At 41.2% G+C, this 20,599-nt stretch overlaps 1 protein-coding gene and 1 long non-coding RNA gene across 2 annotated transcripts in view; both read right to left on the bottom strand.

Moving 5' to 3' along the window:
* Positions 1-889: 889 nt before the first annotated feature.
* Positions 890-7,196, bottom strand: LOC134287719 (uncharacterized). The gene is made up of 2 exons (XR_009997474.1): positions 6,354-7,196; positions 890-1,734 (listed from the first exon to the last, which is right to left on the bottom strand). It is a non-coding gene; the product is annotated as an uncharacterized LOC134287719 (long non-coding RNA).
* A 3,037-nt stretch (positions 7,197-10,233) lies between these two features.
* The window catches only part of LOC115255251 (plasminogen), a 95,291-nt gene continuing 84,925 nt past the window's right edge, over positions 10,234-20,599 (bottom strand). Inside the window, exon 6 of the mRNA XM_029853198.2 lies at positions 10,234-10,922. Coding sequence (XP_029709058.1) covers positions 10,759-10,922 — 164 coding nt within the window. The 3' untranslated portion in view covers positions 10,234-10,758. The remainder of the gene's footprint in view (positions 10,923-20,599) is intronic.

Raw genomic sequence — 20,599 nt, forward strand, 5'->3', positions numbered from 1 at the left:
TATGGGGGTTATGCTCAGTGTCTCCAAGGGTGATACTGCTTTGTCAGCATCTAGTCCACGATAGGCGGATACCTGATCATCGTGGGTAGAGCCTAGGGATGTCCATAACTTCCCCCGCCTTAGTTTGAACCGTCTCGGTTCAATATTGTTTGAGAGCTTTCCAACGCATTGTTTGCAGGGATCCGTATTGTCAGCTTCATTTTGAGTTTACGAACTTCTCTCGTAAGAAAAGCGAAAATTACTGCTACGAAGCATGTGATGAGAACTATTCCTACTATGTTGAGCACTTTAGTCCTTTTGTTTGCTGTTTCTAAGTGCTCCAGCTTATGACGATTCCTAATGTGCAGTTGTTCCATATAGTCAATGGATTCTGGTTCTGTCTGTGACTCATCTACGCTAACTGAATGTAGGGGTAAGATGACAGGTCTGGATTCTCCTCTGAATGTTTTGCTGGTAAAGGTTTTTCCGTTGAGGATGATGGAACAATCTCTAAATGATATGAGAAACGTTCCTGTTAAATTCCTCGGACCATATCCACAACTGTTTTGCATCGAAGTCGGATCAACAGAGTTTTTAACTAACAGTCCGAGATTCTCGATTTCCTTTGTGTCAGGTTTCATTGGGGATCTAATGAAGGTACAGTTACCCGTATTTCCTCTTAGTAACTCATGTAAGCATCCGTCATTTGAAGTGTTATACAAGTTCTGGACGTCGCAGATGATGCTATGCTCGATGTTCATGCATGGATGGGAAATAAGGTAAGACTCATTGTTACCAACAATGGCTTTTGTTGCATTTATCGGTATGATTTTAAACTGTCGTGGAATGGCTTCTATTTGGAGTTGCACAAATTCTCCTTGCCTGAATTTAGGAATTTTTATAAGTAGGATTATGTCTGAGTTATTGTGGAATGCTATGGGTTCCAAAAACTCATAAACTTGGTCATAGCTGTTAATCACAACGCCTTGTGACTCCAACAGATTCGTTGCAAATTCTAGCTCTGATGGTTGTAAGAAAGCCTTTGAAATTAAACCCAACTTGGACAACTGAATGGCCTCGAAAATTGTAGACAGCTGCTGGTTGATCATGTCGATGTTGAAGATGATGTTGTGTAGGTGCAGGAGATGTTCCCATTCGACAGGTCTGTCTAAGCTCAGTCTTGTCTGTTTAATGATGCTATCTATTTCCCTAGACTGTCTATAAGCTTGTTTAGTAATATTGTTAATCCTTTCCTCAAACAATTTATTAATTTGAATTTGTTCATTATTCTCTGTTACTAAAAGGTTATTTGAATTTTTAAGAATTTCAAGTTGGTTTTCTATTTTTAACAAATCTTCATTATCGAGATTCCCTGTAATCATTTTTAAGGTAGACCCAAGAAAATTAAGAGATCGTTTTGTTTTTCTACTTCTAGCGGTTAAATTTTCAAGGATAAAATAAGCCTGACTCTGCTTTTGTTTAAGAATTTTAACTAGTTCTGCTATCTTTGGGTTTTCTTCAATGTTCAAAATAATGGATTCATACTGCTTGAGAACGACGGTAAAGGAAAATAAATTAAATCTATGGAATAGTGTGTGAGATCCTTCTTTTATAAAGACTGAATTAGTCTTGAACGCAACTATACCGGGATTTTCATTAAGTTCAAGGATTTCCAAGTAAGCAGAGTAAATAGGATTGAAAAACATCATAATTGTAAGACAAAAAAGTATCGGGTGTTTGTGTGTCATCTTCGAGCTGAAATGACAGGAGAAGAAGGGAAAGAAGACAAAAAGGTGCAATTAGTTCTACGTCGAAATTAAGTTTTACGTTTACGTTTTAATTTTGTTTTGTGGACTTTTCTCCCATTCTCGTCGATTATATTTGACTCTAAATTATCTTTGACTTGTATTTCTCTATACCTCTCTTGGTGCTTCAAGTTATTCCTTTTTCTTTCGAAGACCGTTTCATTTGGAAGGAAGTTTTCAGGATCTTCTCTGTTTATGTTCAGTTTTTCTAAGTCTGAACGTTTTTTCTCTAATTGTTTTTGAGACAAAATCCTGTAAAATTCCTCCTTCAGTCTTATTCTTTCATCGAGATCTTCGGGGACAGGGTCCTCGTTTCTGAAGCCAAAAAATAACTCTTTTGGAGTTAACTTTGTTTGAGAGTGTATTGAGTCATTATATATGGAAACTGCAAGATTAATTTTTGCCGTTTCGGACAAATCTTTAGTTGAATCCTTCATACTTAAGATGTTGTGCAATTCTCTAATAGTCCTATGGACGATTTCCACAGTACCATTCGAAGAGGATTGTCCAACACTCGTATAATGGTACTCTACATCGTTTTCCTCAAGGAATTCTTTAACTGTTGTTGAGGTAAATGATGCTTCCTGATCCATGACGAGAAAGGAAGGTTTTCCAACGTTAGCGAAGAAGTGGGTTAGTGCTCTTAGAATGTGTATAGTATTCCGTGTTTTAATTGGGATAGCCATTGTTAGTCTGGAGAACTTATCACAAAGTGTTAGATAATTTCTATTTCTGATTATGAATATATCCATATGAACAATTTGCAACGGCCTGGATGGTGTTGCTGTTAATTGGAATTTTTGTTTATATGGTCGCCTTTCATACTTAGCCTTTTGACAAAGTTTGCAGATGTTGATAAACTTTGAAATTTTGCTCTTCATTCCTGGGAAAAAGTACCTTCTTGAGATGTGTGCCTTTGTCTCAATGATTCCTCTGTGGTTCGCGTTGTGTTGCCGTTCGATGATCAGGTCCTGTTCCAGCTCATCTGTTACGTCTTCTAACAATCTTTGTGTCCAGAAAATTTTTAATGATTTTGCTCTTGAAAAGTAAGTTTTATAAATAGTTTGCAGCCTATTAAGGATACTTTCGCTACAATAAAGACCGGTAGCGCATTTCGTCGAAGCGTATTCCTTAAGAATATTGATCAGGGCTGCTGGACCAAAATGTACCTTCTTTATAGTTATTCTGTGGAAGTTTTTAAATGGGGTCAAGGATTCACGACTATCTTCATCTGTCTCTAAAAGTACAATCTGATTTCCAAATCCGTTAAGGGGTCTTTCCGTTGACGGGATGAAGTCGTTATCGTCAGTGTCCGCGGAGTGTTGTGTCATGTCATCGCTGGAGGTAGAGTTGGCGTTTACTTCTGTTTTATCCTCAGGGTTAATACGAGACAATGCATCTGCATTAGCGTTTAGAGTACCTTTCTTATACTTGATTTCAAATTCGAGCTCTTCGAGAGCTAGTTTCCAGTGTAAAAGTCTCCTGTTCAGATCATTTTTCTGCCGGAGCCACACAAGTGGTTTGTGGTCGGTTCGAATTTCGAAAGAGGTTCCGTAAATATATGGTCTAAAATGTTTCGTTGCCCATACAATGGCCAACAATTCTTTTTCCGTGGCAGAATAGTTGCATTCTGCTTGATTCAGCGTTCTAGAGGCATATGCAACAGGATGCTCCTTGCCATCTTCGAATTTCTGAGACAAAACGGCTCCTAAAGCAAAGTCGCTTGCGTCAGTTTCAAGAATGAATTTTCCATTGAAGTCGGGGTATTTTAGAATAGGGTCGCTCGTTAGTAACTGTTTGCAATCATTAAAACAACTAATAAATTCTTCGTTGTGGACAATTTTTGTATCTTTTTTCAAGCACCTGGTTAAAGGTTTCGTTAATTTTGCAAAATCTCGAATAAATTTTCTGTAGTATCCAAGAAGTCCTAGGAAGCCTTTGATTTGAGTAGTTGTTTTTGGGATTGGCCAATTAAGGATTTTTTCGATTTTATTTGGATTGGGTTTAATGCCATCTTGGGTTACTATGTGCCCCAAAAATTCACATTGTTTCTGAAGAAATTCACATTTGTCAAATTGAATGTTAAGGTTGGCTTGAGCAAGCCGTTGAAGCACTTTGTTAAGGTTATCGATGTGGTGCTGTAACGAGCTACCAAAAATAATAATGTCGTCTAGGTAAACTAGGCAACAATTTCCAATGAGATTTCCGAGAATGTGGTTCATTACGCGCTGAAAAGTTGCTGGCGCGTTTTTTAATCCAAAGGGCATGCGGATGAATTCGAAGTGCCCTTTCTCTGTACTGAAAGCAGTTTTCGGCCTGTCTTTTGGATGTACCTCAATCTGGTGGAATCCAGATTTAAGATCCAGTGTAGTAAAATAGGTACTACGGCCGAGCCTGTCAAGGATTTCTTCAATTCGCGGGATGGGGAATTTATCATCGACAGTCTTTTCATTTAATTTGCGGTAGTCTATGACGACACGCCATTTCTTTTTTCCGCTTGCATCCAGTTTTTTTGGAACAATCCAGATTGGAGATGTCCAGGGGGAAATAGAATTTTGAATAATACCGTCCTCCAACATTTCGTTGATTTGCTTCTCCACTTCAGCTTTATGGACATTAGGGTATCGGTACGTTTTGGTATGAACTGGAATATCATCCGTAGTTTTTATTCGATGTTGAATTGCAGAAGTGCAAGACAACTTTTTTGAATCATTATGAAAAATTTTGGAATTTTTAGAAAGGATTTTCAGTAATGCAGATTTTTCTTCGTTGTTGAGATGTTTGGTTCTAATCATTGTTTCCAATTCAGAAGGGGGTATGTGGGACGCTTGATAAGAATGATGTGAATTCATATTGTTAACTTCTGCTACTTGAATAGTTTTTGCTGGCTTTGTCCAATGGAAGGTGACAGATTTGCCAAAGTTTCTTATTGGAGCGTTTACAAAACCATTTTCTGCTTGGTACAACCCAGAAGGGATTACAGCGTTGGCAATTTGTATGTCGTTAGGGAGGTAAACGTTGCCATTATTCTGTAAAACGGGTAGTTTGATCATTCGCGTAGAGTTCTCTGTCAGCGTAATCTGCGAAGGGCCTAATTTCCTAATTTGCATCGGGATTGTTTTGTGGGGAAGGATTATTTTGTGGTTGTTCACGTCGATCAGTGCTTCGATGTCGGAGAGGGTTTCGTATCCAAGGATTCCGTCAAAAAAATTGTGGAAATTTAAAAGGTAGAAGGTAACTTTTTGCTTGAGGCCAAAAATTGTCGTGATGAATTTTTGATCGGCCGCATGCCGTCCTGAGCTATTAGAAATTTTGAGGGTTTTGCATTTTAGCTGTTTTGATTTTGGAATCAGGCTGGGCGAAATGAAATTTTTGTTTGATCCACTATCCACAAGTATTTTTGCGTCCTTACCACAAATGTTCATTATTACGTAGGGAAGTCCGTTGATTGCATTTAAGTCAACGATCTCGGATCGAGGTCTATCTGAAAATTTACACTTTGTTCACTGACTTCGTCTTCACTATCGTCTTCGCTATGTGTGTCATGTGTATCGTCGTCGTTTTTCTGTTCAGCGTCATGATTGTAAACTCTGGAACGTAACGACGGGTCTACTTCCATGGGTGTCATTTTCCGTCTGTCGGATAGCGGTTTGTGTCGTGTAGATGGGGTGTCTGATTGCTTGCTAAATGGTTTATTGGAAGATTTGAAATTTTTGCTACCATGGGGCTGTTGGTCGAATGCAGCTTGTGTGTGGGACTTCGTCTTCTCAGCGTTTTGGAACCGACACAGGAATGCGTATGCATTCTCCAAATCGCTGGGTTGTGCTGTTTGAGCATACCCAAAGTAGGGTTTACTAAGGCCGTTAATAAATGCTGCTAAACATTCTTGTTCAAGGAAATGATTAATAGCGTCCCAATGGTTTGCATAAGTTGGATTCTGCATTGCCAAAGACTTCATATTAACCATTATTTCCTTTGTTTTCTTATAGTAAATATGTAATGATTCGGTCATTTTAAGTGACCATAATTGTGTCTGGTATGTAGCAATATTATTGCGATCACCGTAGACACTTTGTAGGATTTCCGCTACTTCGTCGAAGGTAGTGGGGTTTCCGTTTACACATATCATATCGCGAGCTTTGCCCTCGATTTTGTTGATCACCGCTTGTTCGTACACGGCAAATAAATCCGGTGCGACGTGTGGTCGGCATAAATTCAAAGCTCGTCTTGCTGTATCAAGCCAATGACTGAGCTGTCTTTTATTCCCGTCGAATGATGGGATCATTCTTATGGGGTCTGGAATTCGAAAGAAGTCCGTGCGACGGTCCTCCACGACGGGGGCTTGCCGCTGTTGTTGCAACTGTTGCTGTTGCTGCTGTAAATTATTGTTTTCGACTTGAAGAGCACCAAGTCTGTGCTCCAAGTTTTGTATTTGGTCAAATATTGCCTGTAAATTAACTTGTTCCATGTTTCTTTCGTGGTACCTGAGAGGCTTAACTTTAGGAACGGGATTAAATCTACGCATACAAAATGATAGAGAGGTTGGGAAAAGAAAAGTTGTTTACTCACGGTTCGACACTCTTAAAGGGTTGAAACCCACCGATGCAGTTTTCGTGTCGGGCGGCGCAAATCACCTACGGGTTGAGGGATGGTTTCCAAGAGCCTGGTTCCTGATGATCACTGGAGATAGTCACTAGTTTCTTGCTTCGCCACGGGTTGGGCTAAGCGTCTACTTAATGCTGAATCCTGCGCAAGTCAGTTACACTTTTAGTCCTTGGTTACCGGCACGTCCGATGTCGTCAATTCGACACTAATTTTCGGTTTTCGCACTACTGTCCAATTACCACGGATCGGGTTTTGTCACTAGATTGTCTTCCAAAAACTAGCACTGCACGTAGAGTGTTCCGTACGACTGCGCCAAAAATGGACGGGACTTCACATTAGGGTTTTTAAAAAACTACTTGTTTCAAATTTACCCTAATCCCATCACTTTTATTATGTTCTTGTTTATAATTTTACATTTCACACTTCCTAACACTTATACTGGGCCAGAAGGGCTTTCAACTGACTATTAGACCTATCGATTCAAACGTTCACTTCCAACTGACTGATCGAGCCAGACCAGACCGAGGGCACACCTGTGTCCTCCGATTGAGTTCGATGCTTTCTCGATGTCAGCAAAAGTTCACCGGATGGCAACTGGCCTGGTTGTTCTGGGTTGCGTTGGATGGTCGGTGTTACTGTGCGCCGGTATCGATTTATCGTGTCATCAATATGCTCGGAGTCCAAAGGGTATTCTGGTATGGGGGTTATGCTCAGTGTCTCCAAGGGTGATACTGCTTTGTCAGCATCTAGTCCACGATAGGCGGATACCTGATCATCGTGGGTAGAGCCTAGGGATGTCCATAACTATATATCAGGAAAATTTGCAAAAAAAAATACAACTAACGCCGCCTAGCTGCAGAAACTTGAATTATTCTGAAAGCCCTTGATCTACCAAACAATATTGCCGAAGACACCATCTTTCTACAAAATCAGGATGCTGAGATATGTGAATTTTAAAATTTGTTTGCTCTCTAGCGCCGCCCAGCGGCAGAATTTTGAATCTTAAGCCTTATTATTGGTTAGTCCTTGACCAGCCAAACAACTTTGCCGAAGACATCTCAAGATGTCTCATCTATTTGTCTGAGATTTATGTGATATCTTAGACAAGCAGATGCAACACTGACAAAATTTCCATCCCATATATCTCAGGATCCTGATTACTAAGAGAGTTGGTTTCTTCTGCATAGTTGTTTAGCTGGTCAAGGGCTTTCAGAATATGAGCCGTGATTTCGTGATTTCACCGCTAGGCGGCGCTAGAGAGCGTACAAATTTTACATTTCACATGTCTCAGCATTCTGATTCTTTAGAAAGATGGTGTCTTCGGCAAAATTGTTTGGTAGGTCAAGGGCTTTCAGAATAATTATCGTTTGGTTCGAGTTTCTGCAGCTAGGCGGCGCTAGTTGCAATTTTTTTTGCAAATTTTCCTGATATATATGAAAAACAAAATTTGTTAGCTTACTAGCACCGCCTGTTGGTGGAATTTGGAACCAAAATATCCATCAACTGTAAGTCCTTGACCAGCTTAAGACGTCTGCTTGTCTCTGATATCACAGGATTTGATATCCCTTAGCGGGTTTTGGACTCACTGGCATGGTTTCGGTTCACCAAATGCTCAAACAACACTGACCCCTTTGAACACACTGCGTGTGCACTGACTTCTATTTTTCTGCGTGCGCACTGGAATTATAACTTGCGGGCTCTCATTGCTCTCACGCAGCACTCTAATCACCTGCACAAAAACTCTGCGTGAGAGAAATTATGTACATTTTATTGTGCGTTTTTTTCTTTTTCTCTTTTGTAAGGTAAATGAAACTGGTAAATAAAAAATTCAGTAAAAGATGAGCGTAAATGGGCACAATTTCTGCGTGACATGCCATCCCTGGCGCTGAGGGCTACATTCCCGGAGGAATTCCTTGAGAAATTCTCGGAAGAATTGCCGGAATTCCTGGAGCGATTCCTGAAGAAGTTCCCGGAGGAACTCATGGAGATGTTCCTGAAGAAATTCCCTGGAGATATTCCAGGAATAATTCCTAGGGAAATTATCTGTGAAATTCTGGGAGGAAATCCTGGATACATTTCCGGATAAATTCCTGGATAGATTCCCAGAAGAATTCCCGGAGAAATTCCCAGATTATTTTCTTGAAAAAAAAAACGAAAATTTTCCTGAAGAAATTCCCGGAAGAATTCCTGGAGAAAATTCCGGAGAAATTCCTTGAGAAATTCTTGGAGAATTACCTCTAGAACATTTCGGAGGAATTCCTGAAGAAATTCTCGGAGGAATTCATGGAGCATTTCTGGGGAAATTTTCAGTTAAATTTTCGGAGAAAATCCTCAAAAAAAATCCGAGGAATTCCTGGAGAAACTCCCGGAGGAAAATTCCCAGAAGAATAGCTGGATAAATTACCGGAGGAATTCCTGGAAAACAAAATTTGTCTGCAGGAGGTCAAAAAACGGTGTAAAAGTATTGCCTCTTGCACCACCGTACTCGACCGTCCATTATCCTGCCATATAGCACTTAGCTTTTTGAACAACTATGCTGAAAACGAAATACTTCTTGTTCATTAGGTTGTTCATACAAGTATTTTTTTTTATACAAGACGGAACTTTTCGAATAAAATCATAACCAAGAACACCTGACATTCGGAACAATTTGCAGGACATTTTCATATTTTTTAGATAAAATTGTTTGAACGTTTTGATTGCTGGTGTCACCTAGCATCTTCTTTGCCGAATAGATCTCAACTTGCTGAACAATTTTTCAGAAAACGCCATGTTTTCAGCTCATTAGAGTATCGAGATATACGTGTATAAATATTTTACGCAAGGTGCCACCTAGCGAGTAAATCACGAATCAAATACTCAACTGTCAAACAGCTTTAAGCTTGCTGAAGAACTTCGCTGAAGACGACATCATTATATCTTATCAGGATTCTGAGATACAGGAGTTTAAACATTTTTTACTCTGGCGCCACTTAGCGAACGATTCTCGACCCAAAGACGCCATTGTAAGATAGTTCTTAGCCTACTGAACAACTTTGGTGAAGTGGCATACTTGTAGCTCATTAGAGTATCGAGATATACGTGCTATATACGATTTGAATTTTTTAGACACAAGGCGCCACCTAGCGGATAAATCCCAAACCAAAGCCTTTACTGCCAGATATTTCTGAGCTTACTGAAGAACTTTGCCGAAGACGGCATCATTCTATCTTATCAGGTTTCTGAGATATGAGGGTTTGATAATTTTTGACACTGGCGCCGCCTAGCGACAGAATCGCGAACTAATGTCGTCGTTGCCAGTTAGTTCTTAACTTGCTGAACAAATTCGCCCAAGACACTACACTTCTACCTCATCGGGATCTTGAGGTATACATTGTGCAAAGTATGTGGCCAGTTTTGGTACCCCAAGACAATCCAGAATAACTCCGGAACCATGTGGACTAGGCACCCATGTCCCCGGAATCATAAACTAGAAGAGTTTTTCGGGAAAATGTGAAAATTTCATCAAAATCCATGGAAAAACAAAAAATTTATGACCGAATCTAACAGGCCATGGTTCAGGCGGATTGTACTTCTATATGTTGAGACCATCCTGTCTACCTTCTCCTGCCGCGCAAAGACCCAAAACAGCGATCCTTCAGTATATTGATAAGTATGCGGATGTTATCAATGAAATGGAGATATCTGCAGTTCGATGTAGAGAGAAAACGCCAGTCTGTTTTGCATAATTTATTTCTGTTTGCTATCGCTTGGTCATTTTCCGTCACAATTACGCGCAATTCTTGTGGTTCAGAAGATTAAAGGAATATGTGAAGTGAATAAAGTAAAAGTCATGTTAAGAATTTCATATAAATATTTATGTTTATTTTTTTTCTATCCTGAAATAATAAATTATTTTTATCGCCATTACAAGACGATATTCTACTTTCTAAAAGCCGACACATTTCAATGTGTCTAGCAATAGAGGTGAAAAGGTAAAATAGCACTAAAATACCATAAAAATAGATTATCACCCTTCGAGTAGTAGCGGCAGTTGTAGTACGAAGTAGTAGTAATAGTAATAGTAGTTGAAGCATCTTCCCGTTTAAAATGTAGGTACCGTATAAAATTCTCACAGAAATTTCATAGTAGCTTTAGATCATCACATTTATAGCTTATTTCGTTTTAAAAAGGTAAAATATCCTGCGGGCCGCTGTGGCACCAGCGACACCAGTAGAGAGTTGCAAGTGTTTCCGCGTTGCGCGACGCAAACTCGCGTAAGTTTCCTCTAAAAACAATACTGTTGATTCCATCGCACACCGCGCTGGCTGTTACAGCACCACCATATCGCGTGCGGGTGTGTGTTGTTAGCAGATTCTTCTCTTGATCCCTAACTTGCCGTTAAAATCACATTCTGTATCCACTTGACCGTCTTCTGGATGTTATGGTAGATTCCCGGCTGGTGGTCCACTCCGCACCCGAACCCGGCACTGGTGATTCCGATCAGCGTGAACCGACCCCGGTCGTTGATGATCAGCGGACCACCGGAGTCGCCTGCGAAAGAATGGTTGTGAAAGTGAAATGGTAGGTACAGTGAGGTGAGTTCAAGCGTAAAAGAAAGTAGTTTGGTGAGCGCCTAGATGTATACTCTTTTTCGATACACGGAAAGCAAGGGGAAGCTTTCAGTTACATGGATGTTTTAAAATATTCATACGCACAGTGAACACGTTGGTATTATTCATAGACGCAATTTCTCTCGCTCTATCCATTTCCCAACAATTATTACACTCACCACGGAAACAGTGATAGGTTGCGAAAGTTGCCAACAAATCCATTTCAGCAGAAATGCAGAACCATCGCTGTGTTGGCATAGAACTATTCCTAGAATAATTATAGCTATTCGTTTGATCTTGAAATATTGAATTTTACTATTGCTTATATATAATAGGAACAATTTTTTGATATTATTTACAGATCTGATATCTCTTTTATTCATCACACATATCACGTACCGATCGTCAGAACTACTACAGAAATCCTGCAGACCTAAAGCTCCCGGCCTTCAAGAGAGTCTCGACTGATAACTCAGAGTGCTAGGAACATAGCTGATCCTTAACCAATTTTACGCTGCTGCAATGTGAAGTAGCTACTAAGTGAAGAACGGATCAAAATGGTGGTAGTATTGACGACGGCCACGACGGACGAAATGGCCAAGCAAGGAGCTGATTTTAACATATAATGAACGCTTTGTGGTCGCCAAGGTCGACATAGTCTTTTTTTTGGAGCTGCTATGCGCTTCTTCGTGGGTCGATAGAGCAGTTTACTCAAATGTTGGACTGTATGACGGTAGAGCTGATAAGTTGAAGGCGTTGAAGGTCGTTCCTTATAATGAGTGACTTCAATGCCTGTTGTGGAATAGGGAAGCTATTTCACGAACCTGCGAGGTCAGATCCTGCTAGAGGCACTCGTCATGTCGATGACGGTCTGACAAATGCCGTTACTGAAGAAAGATTTAGCCATACCGGAGCGGAGCAGAGCATCGACGTTATTTTTTGTAGTTCTTGACTAATAATTAGTAATAATTAGACTAATAAGTTAGTTAAGTTGTTCGAAATGTAGGATAGATAATACCTAACTCACAGCGACAATCTAACGAATCGGCTACAATAAAAGCAGGCAGAGAGCGAAGTCAGCAGAGACGACTAGGCTAAGGGCATGTACTTGCAGGCGGAAGAAGTTATTCTTCAACAATGAGGGCTGGTTTAGGGGAGCTGATGATGATGCAGGGATTGTAAAATTCTTTGGCATAGGTAAGGCCCCAGGTCTGGACGGCGTTCCAAACCTGGCCTCTAAAGTAGCTATTACAGAAGCTGGTCCTACAGCGGAAATTCGTGGTCATAACTCATAACTGCGCCCCGATTAGCGAATTGTATTCGTTAGTTGGCGCAACTGCCAACTGATCATAATTTTCTATACACGTGCAAGTGACGAGAAATACGTCACGAAACACTTCTAGGAGATGCGATGCGAAGGCAAATAGACGTCAAATTAGAATGACATTAATTGACCTTCACCGTGCTTTTTAGTTGTATTTTGCCCCAACCAGTGAGACCATCGAGACACCCCTTGTAGCGATCCCCCAACCAGTGTTGGTAAAAACTCAAATTCTCAAATCTCATGGTTGAGTTGATTCACGCGCGATTCTTGACTCGCCAAACTCACTGCCGAAAAAATCATGCATGAGTTGACTCGTGATTTTACTCATTCCTTAATTTTTTGGTAGACTTATTATTTACAACGAAGTTTTTAGGATTGTATGTCAGAACAAGATCAAACCTTGCATATAACAACAAAGATTGTCGTTTAAATTGATTTGGATTCGTTTTACAAGCGAATGAGATTGCGGCGCTTGACTCGTGAGAGCGAGATTTTGCATGAAAATCTCGCGCGTGAGAAAATGATTCAGAATCGCGCGCGAGTTTGCTCACGCAGGAGCGGTTCATGAGTGCGCTTTGAGTGCGAGTTTACCAACACTGCCCCCAACGAGTTAATGCCAAAGGCGTGGAAACTACCCGGGGATCTGTCGGCATACACTCCATTCTGATTGCTGGACACGGCGGGGAAAGTGCTAAAAAGGATCATCATCAACAAACTGTTGAAGCACACCGAGTGTACATGAGAGAGTAGGAACGGTAGTCAAGGGGCTTGACGAACCCTCCCTTCATGCGAGTCAGCCGTGTAGTTGACGGCTAAGTATAGGACTACTAACCTCAATTCAAGGTGTCAAGCGACCCGTGCCGAGCAATTAGTGATCGAGGGGGTGAAAAAGATACTCGATCGTCAGTGGGGTACCTGGGCAACCCCACAGTACAGTATGCGGCAGGAAAAAATGCGAAAGTGTTTTTCAACTTCAAACCTCATTTTCGTCCATTTGACATTAACCAATCTATGTTTCAACGTTCCATGATCTATAATAGGCTAGTTTTCTGAAAAGTTAATTAAAAAAAATCCATTTTGGTCACTAACCTTTACAGGGCGGCGCCTGAAGATGAAGACAACCAGAATTTTCAAAGCGCAAAAAATCGCACAGGTCGCTAAATTTCGCATCTGATAAAACAAAATTTTTGATTTTCTCTACAATATCATCAAATATATGTACTTATTTCATCTGGTATGTGAAACTACATGGATCTGGATCAGTGTGGTCTGGTTGTTCATCAAATTTGAGCTAATTTTGTTACTGTTATAGTCATTTTGTTTAATGACCATTGGGCGCGCAGTTTATTGATATCCGCTTATTAGGCCTACATTATCACATGTTAAACATCAAATATGTTCATTTTTATTTTTCAGTGCTAGAATATAGACATTGACTGATACACTGTCATGAAAAAATACACATATATATCCTATATTTAGCGTGTAATAGTGCCTTGAACTTTTCGCATTTTTTCCTGCCGCACCCTGTATTCTGTACCTTACCGCGTTAATGCAGGGCTCTGGCGTAGTGGACCTTTTTTCCCGTATAATGAGAATACATCAAAATCAAAAATTTAGTCTGGTGATCGATCGTTTGATTTGATAAAGGCTGCGTAGCCGACAATCATAAGATGAACAATTTAGTGGTACTGGTGAGGTTAACTCCTTTGCAATGAGAGGGTTAGCGAGGCCTCCGTTGAGGAAATCGAATACGTTAGGCAGCTCCGCATGTAGTGTGTCGGGTGAGATAATGGCCGGAGCGCGGTTGTTGAGGGCCATCAACAAAAACAGCGATGGTCTATCTGCAATGGAAGTGGCTGCGCAGCAGTTTCGCTCCGACTGAGCGTCCTTGAAGTCTAATATTAGCAAGAACCTTAAGTAGGCCCTTGTTAGACTTCCTAAGACAATGATGGCGACCAGGAAGGACCACAAGAAACTCCTGGCAATTACGGAAGGGTTCCGGGTCATTTGGCCGAACACCATTAGGCCGAATGCCGTTTGGCCCAGAAATGAAAGATGAACTTAGCTGTTTCGCACATCAGTAGAACTAGAAAAAACAGCCCAGATTCAAAGAAGGAAAAATCTTTGATAGTTTCAACGCCAACTTATCCTTGAATATCAAAATTAGAAAGAATAGCCTATGATTAAAAGAAGGGCATACTGCTGATGATCATATTGATAGTAAAAACTACCTCTGAATTATTTTGATCATAATTCGGGCAAACGGCATTCGACCAAACGACATTCGGCCAAATGGCGTTCGAACAAATGGCAGGTTTGGAAGTCGTGTGGAACGTTCGTCAGGTGAGGGGCTACCAGGCGGCGCCCGCAATGCCAGGTGGTTGTTAACGCGGAAGTCGGCAGTAATGCCGGTAAAGCGAACACTAGCCAGGCGTCCCGGAAAGCTGAGAAGGGTGGGCTAGAAAAAGCCAGCCCATCCCGGATTGAAGGAAACAGAGGGTTGCGATCATTGGTAGGTCCTCAGCAACCACATGTTAGGGCGGGTTAGGAGGGGGGGCAGACCCCTGGATCATTGTGGAGCAAAAGAAGAGAAAAAGAAGGCAAAGTATGAGCAGGTGAGTGGAGACATACAACCTGAGAGACATAGAAGGGTAGGCGCCAGGCGTGAGAAGCGTCATCAAGACTGAATAGTCTAAGTACTCGGAAGTCTTGAAGGCGATGAGGAGCGACGCCAAGCTCGTGGATCTGGGAGCCGACGTACTCGTATTGGTAAAATGATTCTCGAGCTCAAGCGTGATAAGAAGCGTAAAGGTACCGCCCACAAAAGTCTGGTGGTAGTGGTCCTTGGTGAGGTTGTCGAGGTGAGGGCTCCTATAGCGGAGGCAACGCTTGAGGTGAAATAACCTGTTACCGCTGGCCACACTGCTGCTGGCCAAACATCTGAAGTGTCGCCGTTGCTTAATGACGGCGGGGAGATGTCAAATGCTGATGAAGTCGAGGACAATAGAAAATCTACATGCGGAGAACATCAGCAGGAGCAAGTTCTGTGAATCTACGATTAATTTGTTAAAATCTAATTTGAATTCGTTACCCTACAATTGGAAAACCCTAAAGTGAATTCTAAAACCTAGTTCGTGCGATACAGTAAGAATTTGTTATACTCTACCTAAATGAAAATCCTAAACAAAATTGTTATATCATTTCTCACTTAAATTAGGTTAGAATCGCCAAGTTCAATAGCTGTGAATTTGCAGTTATTCTATTACTGTCCTGTTGACTAGGTAAAATATTATAACTATGCTAAACCTTTGAAACTACTAACTATGTTGCTTGCAGTTGAATTCCAACTACACTAAAACCCCAATTTACGCTCACTTTATTTGCGCCAAACTCAATTTGCGCCCCCCGATTTACGCACTAATTCCCAAATAACGCTCCCCCCATTTACGCACTAATTCTCAAATAGCGCTCCCCCAATTTACGCTCCTTTGGCGTAAATTGGGGTTTTAGGTATTCGGGAACAAGTAACAAGTTAGGGTAGAAGGTAAGATAGAGGGTTGGGTAGAGGGTTAGGTAGAGGGTTCGAGGAGAGACTAGGACAGAGGGTTAGGGTAGAGGGTAGGGTAGAGGGTAGGGTAGATGATTAGGGTAGAGGGTAGGGTAGAGGGTTTTGTTAGAGGGTAGGGTAGAAGTAGAAGGTAAGGCAGAGTTTAGGGTAAAATATAGGGTAGACGGTAGGGTAGAGGATTAGGGTAGAAGGTAGGATAGAAGGTAGGGTAGAGGGTTAGGGTAGAAGGTAGGGTAGAATGTAGAGTAGAGGGTTTGTTACAGGGTAGGGTGGAAGGTAGGATAAAAGGTAGGGTAGAGGGTAGGGTAGAGGGTAGGGTTGAGAGTGAGGGTAGAGGGTAGAGTGGAGGGTAGGGTAGAGGGTAGGGAAGAAGGTAGAGTAGAGGGTAGGATAAAAGGTAGGGTAGAAGGTAGGAAAGAGGGTCATGTTACAGGGTAGGGTAAAAGTTAGGGTAGAGGGTTGAGCGTTAGGGTAGAGGGTTGGGTGGAGGGTATGGTAGAGGGTTGGGTGGAGGGTATGGTAGAGGGTAGGGAAGAAGGTTGGATAGAAGGTAGGGTAGAGGATTATGTAACAGGGTAGGGTAAAAGGTAGGGTAGAGGGCACGGTTGAGGGTTAGGGTAGAGGGTAGAGTAGAAGGTAGGGTAAAGGGTTATGTTACAGTGTATGGTTGAAGGTAGGGTAATGGTAGGGTTGATGGTAGGGTAGAGGGTAGGGTTGAGGGTAAGGTTGAGGGTTAGGGTAGTGTGTTAAAGTAGAGGGTGGGGTAAAAGGCAGGGTAGAGGGTAGGGTAGAAGGTAGGGTAGAAGGTAGGGTAGATGGGAGGTTAGAGGATAGGATAGAGAGTTAGGGAACGATGACATGTGATGAGATGAGAGATGAGATGAGAGATGAGATGAGAGATGAGATGAGAGATGAGAGATGAGAGATGAGAGATGAGAGATGAGAGATGAGAGATGAGAGATGAGAGATGAGAGATGAGAGATGAGAGATGAGAGATGAGAGATGAGAGATGAGAGATGAGAGATGAGAGATGAGAGATGAGAGATGAGAGATGAGAGATGAGAGATGAGAGATGAGAGATGAGAGATGAGAGATGAGAGATGAGAGATGAGAGATGAGAGATGAGAGATGAGAGATGAGAGATGAGAGATGAGAGATGAGAGATGAGAGATGAGAGATGAGAGATGAGAGATGAGAGATGAGAGATGAGAGATGAGAGATGAGAGATGAGAGATGAGAGATGAGAGATGAGAGATGAGAGATGAGAGATGAGAGATGAGAGATGAGAGATGAGAGATGAGAGATGAGAGATGAGAGATGAGAGATGAGAGATGAGAGATGAGAGATGAGAGATGAGAGATGAGAGATGAGAGATGAGAGATGAGAGATGAGAGATGAGAGATGAGAGATGAGAGATGAGAGATGAGAGATGAGAGATGAGAGATGAGAGATGAGAGATGAGAGATGAGAGATGAGAGATGAGAGATGAGAGATGAGAGATGAGAGATGAGAGATGAGAGATGAGAGATGAGAGATGAGAGATGAGAGATGAGAGATGAGAGATGAGAGATGAGAGATGAGAGATGAGAGATGAGAGATGAGAGATGAGAGATGAGAGATGAGAGATGAGAGATGAGAGATGAGAGATGAGAGATGAGAGATGAGAGATGAGAGATGAGAGATGAGAGATGAGAGATGAGAGATGAGAGATGAGAGATGAGAGATGAGAGATGAGAGATGAGAGATGAGAGATGAGAGATGAGAGATGAGAGATGAGAGATGAGAGATGAGAGATGAGAGATGAGAGATGAGAGATGAGAGATGAGAGATGAGAGATGAGAGATGAGAGATGAGAGATGAGAGATGAGAGATGAGAGATGAGAGATGAGAGATGAGAGATGAGAGATGAGATGAGAGATGAGATTCAGTGGTTCTCAAGCTGGGAGATGAGAGATGAGAGATTCAGTGGTTCTCAAGCTGGGGTCACAGGCCATGCTGTTTTCGCAAGATCCTAAAGGCCGAGGAAGAAGAGTGAATGTTTGTAAGATTCTGCATCTCAAGGAGTATTTATTACAATATTCTGGTATTGTTAACATCAGGGGTTTACAAACTGTAGTTACGGGCCATTCCTCAAGAATCTAAAAGGCGATGAGGAAGTGAAATCGGCTTTTCAAATTATGTAGATCAAGCAGCATGATCAGTAGGTCGGCTCTAGAGGCATGTTCTTCTCCATTTGGGAAATTTGTGCCATCACCAGCATTATATTAAAGGGTCCCGGGTCATTTGGCCGAACTCCATTTGGCCGAATGGGTCGTTTGGTCGAATGCCGGAAAAATGAATGATGAAATAAAGTTTTTTTTATTTATTTATGACATTTTACACTAAGAGTGCATTCGTGTCAGTTAATAATGAATCTAAAATAAAAGAAACAGTTTAGCTGGATATTGGTTCTGATGGGTTCCTGCTACGTATCCTCTGCTGTATCGTTGGGTTCGCTGCATCGGGTTCTGGATTTCTTGCGCACGGGAAGCTCCGTGATCATGAAATAAAGTGATTGTTTGTTGTTTCAGTATGTCCCAAAAGAACAGCCTATGATTCAAAGAAGGAAAAAACTTTATAAAATATCGGTAGCTTCAACGCCAACTAATCAATTATTATCAAAACTAGAAAGAATAGCCTATGATTGAAATAATGAAATACTTCTGATGATCATATTGGCAATTAGAATGTCAAAAACTTCCACTGAATTCTTTTGATCATGATTCGGCCAAACGGCATTCGGAAAAACGACCCTTTCGGCCAGATTGTATTCGGCCAAATGGCGTTCAGCCAAACGACATTCTGCCAAATGATCTGAAACTTAAACTTTGCTCTTCCTAGCACTTTCGGTTCTCGAGATATTCACGTGGCCCGTGACCATAGATTGAAAACCTCTGATTTTTCAACATATCTATATCAGAGATACTGATCCTTGAGATGATCAATCCGTAAAACATTTGCTTTTCTTTCTAGCACTTTCGGTTCTTGAGATATTCACGTGGCCCGTGACCATAGATTGGAAACCACTGATTTTTCAACATATCAATATCAGAGATACTGATTCTTGAGATGATCAATCCGTAAAACATTTGCTTTTCTTCCTAACACCTTCGGTTCTTGAGAAATTTGCATGGCCCGTGACCATGGATTGGAAACCACTGATTTATCAACATATCAATATCAGAGATACTGATCCTTGAGATAAAATTCCGTAAAGCATATGCTTTCTTCCTAACACTTTCGGTTCTTGAGATATTCACGTGGCCCGTGACCATAGATTGGAAACCACTGATTTTTTAACATATCAATTTCAGAGATTCTGATCCTTGAGATGATCAATCCGTAAAATATTTGCTTTTCTTCCTAACACCTTCGGTTCTTGAGATATTCACGTGGCCCGTGACCATAGATTGGAAACCACTGATTTTTCAACATATCTATATCAGAGATACTGATCCTTGATATGATCAATCAGTAAAACATTTGCTCTTCTTTCAAGCACTTTCGGTTCTTGAGATATTCACGTGGCCCGTGACCATAGATTGGAAACCACTGATTTTTCAACATATCAATATCAGAGATACTGATTCTTGAGATGATCAATCCGTAAAACATCTGCTCTTCTTTCTAGCACTTTCGGTTCTTGAGATATTCACGTGGCCCGTGACCATAGATTGGAAACCACTGATTTTTCAACTTATCAATATCAGAGATACTGATCTTGATATGATCAATCCGTAAAACATTTGCTCTTCTTTCAAGCACTTTCGGTTCTTGAGATATTCACGTGGCCCGTGGCCATAGATTGGAAACCACTGATTTTTCAACATATCAATATCAGAGATACTGATCCTTGATATGATCAATCCGTAAAACATTTGCTCTTCTTTCAAGCACTTTCGGTTCTTGAGAAATTCACGTGGCCCGTGACCATAGATTGGAAACCACTGATTTTTCAACATATCAATATCAGAGATACTGATCTTGATATGATCAATCCGTAAAACATTTGCTCTTCTTTCAAGCACTTTCGGTTCTTGAGATATTCACGTGGCCCGTGGCCATAGATTGGAAACCACTGATTTTTCAACATATCAATATCAGAGATACTGATCCTTGAGATGATCAATCCGTAAAACATTTGCTCTTCTTCCTAGCATCTCCGGTTCTTGAAATATTTACGTGGCCCGTGACCATAGTTTGGAAACCACTGATCTTTGCAATACAACTACATTGTAATAAGTACATACTCCCTGAAGTGCAGAATGCGAAAAACCTTTTAACTTTATCCTCACACCTTTGGTTCTTGAGAAATTCGCATGGCCCATGACCGTAGGTTGGGAACCACTGAACTTAGCAAAACTGCTAAATTATTGATTGTAGTTAAATAACTTACAGTGGCCCCACAATTTATGAATCGGCAAAAATGACCACAGTTTATGGATCACTCCATTTGATCAACATGGTGATTCATAAATAGTGTACAAAAATTAAGGTGATTCATCGGTGTGGGGTCACTGTATAACCTTTACACAGTTTAAGAACTTTGTGATGTCGATCTTCACAAACTAATGATAAAACTGAAAAAATACACTCCCCCGATTTACGCACTAATTCCCAAATAGCGCTCCCCCCAAGTTACGCTCCCCCAATTTACGCTCCCCCCGTTTTGAGCGAAAATTGG

Source organism: Aedes albopictus, chromosome 2 (genome assembly GCF_035046485.1).
Source record: "Aedes albopictus strain Foshan chromosome 2, AalbF5, whole genome shotgun sequence".
In the NCBI taxonomy this organism is placed as follows: domain Eukaryota; kingdom Metazoa; phylum Arthropoda; class Insecta; order Diptera; family Culicidae; genus Aedes; species Aedes albopictus.